Source organism: Pygocentrus nattereri, chromosome 3 (genome assembly GCF_015220715.1).
Source record: "Pygocentrus nattereri isolate fPygNat1 chromosome 3, fPygNat1.pri, whole genome shotgun sequence".
Lineage (NCBI taxonomy): Eukaryota > Metazoa > Chordata > Actinopteri > Characiformes > Serrasalmidae > Pygocentrus > Pygocentrus nattereri.
In genome coordinates this window covers 46,443,669-46,449,668 of record NC_051213.1, presented here as the reverse complement: position 1 = coordinate 46,449,668, position 6,000 = coordinate 46,443,669, and the positions used below count along the sequence as shown (strand labels likewise).

General features: G+C 42.1%; 1 protein-coding gene across 7 annotated transcripts in view; it reads right to left on the bottom strand.

Annotated features, from left to right (window-relative positions):
• pou2f2a (POU class 2 homeobox 2a) overlaps positions 1-6,000 on the bottom strand; it is a 100,688-nt gene that overhangs the window by 27,848 nt on the left and 66,840 nt on the right. For all 7 annotated transcript variants that reach the window (XM_037536909.1, XM_037536911.1, XM_037536912.1 and 4 more), the window contains exon 3: positions 5,220-5,260. In XM_037536909.1, the coding sequence (XP_037392806.1) occupies positions 5,220-5,260 (41 nt within the window). The remainder of the gene's footprint in view (positions 1-5,219; positions 5,261-6,000) is intronic.

The window sequence follows — 6,000 nt, the reverse complement described above, 5'->3', positions numbered from 1 at the left end:
GAGTGACCAATAAAGTCCGCAGTGTGGGAGCTGGCAGCACCATGAACCTATAAACCTATGCCAGTGGGTAAACGGATGCCAGCCGGGAGGTTCAGCGGCGGCTGCAGGCTGTGTGCTGAGTAAAGTGTAGAGGGTGGGCGGCTCAATGTGCGCGCCGATATCCCGACACGCAAGACTCATAATTACTATAGTGAGGTCCATGGGCTGTTGTGATGGGTCATCTCTGCCAGACTCATGTCCTGCTATGCGGAGGGGCCCTGCAGGCATAGCCATCAGCGCTACCACTAAAGGTTCAGGTTTCTGTCTCACTCATTCTGCGTCTCCCTCTATCATTACTTTCCACATTCTTACTCTTTGCTGTCGTTCCTCTGGGTGCCTGTCTCTCTGATTGAAGTGCGGCCTGCACTTCTGGGCATGTTGGGACAAACACCACACATCCACATTTTGAATTTGCATATCTGCCAATAGGCAAATCAGGCCAAGACGCCAAACGGCAGCCTTAAATGCTCACACCAGAATTAAAGGGCCTGTATCTTGGGACACACGAGCTTGGTGTGGTATATAAACATTGCTAAAGTGTCTCAGGCTCTGTGTGGAAACTGCCCGTTTTGAAGTCTATTTTTCTGTGATGTCACAAATATTTATGAACACATATTTAAATAGACCTGAGCAGCAGATATCAGGAGTGTTTCAGTCTGTATTGGCACAATACATTACAGCTATCAGAACAGAGATCAGAGACATAGCTCAGTCTTAAAGGTACAGCAATAAAGAACAAGGAAAATGGTCACGTCAAAATGAATTATGGCTGTTTATGGCACATAGGACCATACAAATGTCATAAATGGACCTTGAGGGAAAAACACAATACATGAGAAAGCAGAAGCAGTGGCGATATTAGGGATGTGGGAGGCACATTACGCTCGTTATTATCACAATACTTCAGCCACGATATGATCCTGTTGAGATCTTTAAGGATTTGTGAGATGCTGAGTATCGCGATACATCGTGATTTATTTCTTTGGATGGCAAATGAGCTTTTTCTGCTTTACCAGACGAAGTTTGTACTTTACTTTCACTTTTTTACTGAGGCAAAACAGAGTTATGGAGCACCAAATCAGCATCTGTTCAAAAAAACGGCTCTCCATCCAGTTCCACCACAGACAGCCGTGGGCCCTGTTTCACTGTTTTTAACACACCCTCGCCCACTTCCACTCACCACGTCACATCGACGTTATGCAAGCAGTAGTAGAGCAGAAGGAGGGGATTATTCACAGGGAGCGCACTCGGTAGGTTAGCCTCAGTGAGCTAATCAGGTAGCCGTGCAAACTTTGCAGGGCAAAACTTTTGTTTGTTTGAGAAGTTTTAAACATAACACACAGAAAATATGTGAATTTTTGCTTTGTCTGGCAGTAAAGACTGCTCTTCTGAATTAGGCCAATCTGTAAAACAACTAGGAAGTATTCAGACCATATATACACAATACACTGCTCAAAAAAACAAAGGGAACACTTAAACAACACAATATAACTCCAAGTAAATCAAACCTCTGTGAAATCAAACTGTCCACTTAGGAAGCAACACTGACCATCAATTTCACAGCTGTTGTGCAAATGGAACAGACAACAGGTGGAGATTATTGGCAATTAGCAAGACACACTCAATAAAGGAGCGGTTCTGCAGGTGGGGACCACAGACCACTTCTCAGTACCTTTCTGCTTTCTGGCTGATGTTTTGGTCACTTTTGAATGTTGGTGGTGCTTTCACACTCGTGGTAGCAGGAGACGGACTCTACAACCCACACAAGTGGCTCAGGTAGTGCAGCTCATCCAGGATGGCACATCACTGCGAGCTGTGGCAAGAAGGTTTGCTGTGTCTGTCAGCGTAGTGTCCAGAGGCTGGAGGCGCTAGCAGGAGACAGGCCAGTACACCAGGAGACGTGGAGGAGGCCGTAGGAGGGCAACAACCCAGCAGCAGGACCGCTACCTCCACCAGGATTGGCAAATTCGCCACTGGTGCCCTGTGCTCTTCACAGATGAAAGCATGTTCACACTGAGCACATGTGACAGACGTGACAGAGTCTGGAGACGCCGTGGAGAGTGATCTGCTGCCTGCAACATCCTTCAGCATGACCGGTTTGGCAGTGGGTCAGTAATGGTGTGGGTGGCATTTCTTTGGAGGGCCACACAGCCCTCCACGTGCTCGCCAGAGGTAGCCTGACTACATTAGGTACCGAGATGAGATCCTCAGACCCCTTGTGAGACCATATGCTGGTGTGGTTGGCCCTGGGTTCCTCCTAGAACAGGACAATGCTAGACCTCACGTGGCTGGAGTGTGTCAGCAGTTCCTTCAAGATGAAGGCACTGAAGCTATGGACCGGCCCACCCGTTCCCCAGACCTGAATCCGATTGAGCACATCGGGGACATCATGTCTCGCTCCATCCACCAACGCCACGTTGCACCACAGACTGCCCAGGAGTTGGCAGATGCTTTAGTCCAGGTCTGGGAGGAGATGCCTCAGGAGACCATCCGCCACCTCATCAGGAGCATGCCCAGGCGTTGTAGGGAGGTCATACAGGCACGTGGAGGCCACACACAATACGGAGCCTCATTTTGACTTGTTTTAAGGACATCACATCAAAGTTGGATCAGCCTGTCGTGTGTTTTTCCACTTTAATTTTGTGTGTGACTCCAAATCCAGGCCTCCACTGGTTAATAAATTTGATTTCCATTTTTGTGTGATTTTGTTGTCAGCACATTCAACTTTGTACAGAACAAAGTATTCAATGAGAATTTCATTCATTCAGATCTAGGATGAGTTATTTGAGTGTTCTCTTTATTTTTTTTCAGCTGTGTATATACAAAACCATTATTTACAGGGTACTTTCTGTTGGAGGTGTCTGTCTTAAAAACCCCAACCTCTAAATTTACAGTCATTAAATATATGAGTAATATATTTCATCCATTTATGAACGTTTATCATCTGCTGCTATTGGAAGAAACGCTTCAACCTACATTTTTGTCATTTTTCAGTTTTTGACATAATTTGAAAATACCTGTTGTCCTATATAGTGTGTGTTAATTTCATGATGAACGGACCAGAAGAAACGTCCCAAAATAACTTGGAAGAAACTCTGGTTCCATTGACTTGCACTGAAGTTAAAGCAGGTTTTTTCCTTCTCCTGTAAAATGACTATTTTAGAGAAACAAGGTTTCTCCCAACAACAGTGGTATATTTTTCTGAATACATATTGGATGAATATGTTTGTAACTTAATACAGGCCTGAAAGATGTGCGCCACATTTAAAAACAACCCGTTTCAAATATGCTTGCCAATATGTTGCATATATATTATAATATGTTGCAAGTATTAACTTCACTAGCTAATAAAGTGATGGATGAGCCTCTCCAGAGAGGAAATGACAAGGACTTGTAGAAATCAGTACTGAAACAGGTGGTGACCAGAAATACAAAGCACCACCTTACGGACTAAGAAAACAAAGGAAATTGTACATTCCTGCACAACAACAAAAACAAAGAACTTCCTTCTGGAAAGGAAAGTCCATGTATGAAAATTAAGCTACAAAAACAGGCTGTTTGGAATTCATTGTTTCTGTGATGTCACGAGAACCAACTCATTTCCATGGTTCCACAAATTTCCATATTTCCAGTGGTTTAGCTCTGCCCATTCATATTGAAATTCTGGAGAGTGTTTTAGCGCTGAGTGCTTTTTGAATGAGGCACAATAGCATTTATCCTACGTCAGTTTTAAAGCCAAAGTAACAAAAATAGTTTAATTCTAATAAATGGAAAATAAAATAAATAGTATAGTGAATCATGAAAGATGAAAATGAATTATGGCCATTTTTGGGACTGAAGCCATCCATATTCTGGGCCTCAAATAAAACAATAAAATGAGAAAAAAGGAGGATTTGGTCATTTCACTGTATAAACAGCCTATTTACTTGCTATTTTATTTACCTGCCACAATAATCCAAACACTAGCGCCTCTATAAACCAGGGGTACTGTGTGCTCACGTTCCCTAACAAGGTCTAATGCTACTTATAGCAGCTCTACCTGCTTTTGAAATGCTGGGAAACTGGAAAAACGTAAGGCTGATCCACTGTTGTACTTGGGTACATCCGACATGATTTCAAACACGACAGAATTTGACCAGACCTAACTTTAGGCCTATTCATAGCATTCGATTACGTCATTAAGCAGACCACATTGCCACTTTGGTAGGTGAGCTGTGACTCTGTGCTCTGATAGAGCTCGACTCAACACCGTTACTGCATTGGCAACCCTGGAAATGCCTAAAAACCAAGTAAAACAGACCAGAATGACCACTAATGACCACTAAATAGACATACAGACGCTTTAGATGTGTCTCCAGAAAACACTACGAGAAGAAGTTTGGTTAGATTGGAGGACTGGATCCATGTAGCCTGCACATCTCCAATGTTCAGAACATTCCAGTGCGTTTTATAAAACTAATAAAAGTGGCTACCAAAGCTCTTAAATAATGAACTCATATCGCTGCTGTCAGAAAAAACCCTGGTATCTAAATTTTTGTCATTTTTCAGTTTTTGACATAATTTAAAAATACCCGTTGCTCTTTACATTGTGTGTAAATTTCACGATGATTGGACTAAAAGAAATGACCCAAAATGACCTGGAAAAACGTCTGGTTCCATTGACTTACATTGACAGTAAAGTAGGTTTTTCCCTTCTCCTGTAAAGTTGCCATTTTGGAGATACGAGGTTTTGTTCCGACATCAGCGATACAAATATTAAACTTGAGTCAGCTTCTTTTTCGCTGGCTTTTTCAACAGTCTGTTTGATAGACTTATTTGTTTTCATTTGGGTTCACCTTGGGTTCCTCAAAAGGTGCCCTTAAATAAAACGTACTACTGTTATAATGTTTTGGTTCTGTCTGTTCTGTTCGGATTCACTGCTACTGCTTCCACCACTGACCAGAAGCCAGACATCAACCTGGATGTGTGTCCAACCTTAATGTTTACAAACAGCTCTGGTCTGAATTAGTTCAGCATTCAGTTAAATAAATATTAACATGATTAATAATCGAAATAATAATAAAATCAATACATGGGTCATATTGCACTGTATTAAGTGCTATTTGCAATAATATGCTGTATTAATTTTCCTCTGATTAGCCAAATCTTTTGATTAGCAGAAAAACTTTATGTTTACATACCTGATTATTGGAGTCTGGGCCATTCCCATTCCTTTCTGAATCTAAGAGAGACAGACAGACAGACAGACAGACAGATTTGAATATCAGAACAGCCACAGCCATAGAGATGTAGCTCTCTAACCTCATAATGATCCAATTTGATTCATGATTCATTAAGAAGTGATTCAGTACATAATCAAATCTCAAATGTACGACGGCGTTTTAGGGCAACTGTTGATAAAAATAAAAATAATAGAGAAAAAGTTGTCAAATTTAGAGGATAATGTGAACTAACTGAAGTGGGGCTGAATAACGTGTTGGGGTCTCGGTTGCCGCACTGGCGCCGGAGCTCCACTCCCTCCGGTCTCTCTCTGGATCATTTTGATCTTCATCCTCACTGTCTGTGAAACCTCATGCCTTCTTTGAATGGGTGGAGATGAAGCCCCCGATAGCCGTGTAGACGACCCTGCCTGAGATTCTCCTTCAACAACACAGACAGACGGTTTCCTCCTCGGCCGTTTCTCATACTAGTACCAGGCTGGTGCTGATGTGCAGGAGAGACGGGGAGGCTGGGTGTTTCTTTATGGGGGAATCGATATGAAAGTGCAGCTTTCTTTTTTTCTCAAAATAGTACAACCTTTTTCTAGAAATATTACGACTTTAATCTCAAAATATTATGACTCATCATTATTGAAATTATGAAATATTATCCTCTACTATTTTTATTTTTATTTTTATTAACAGTGGCCCTAAAACGCCGTCATACAAATGTCACCAAGATGAACTGGTTTGATTCTTTTTA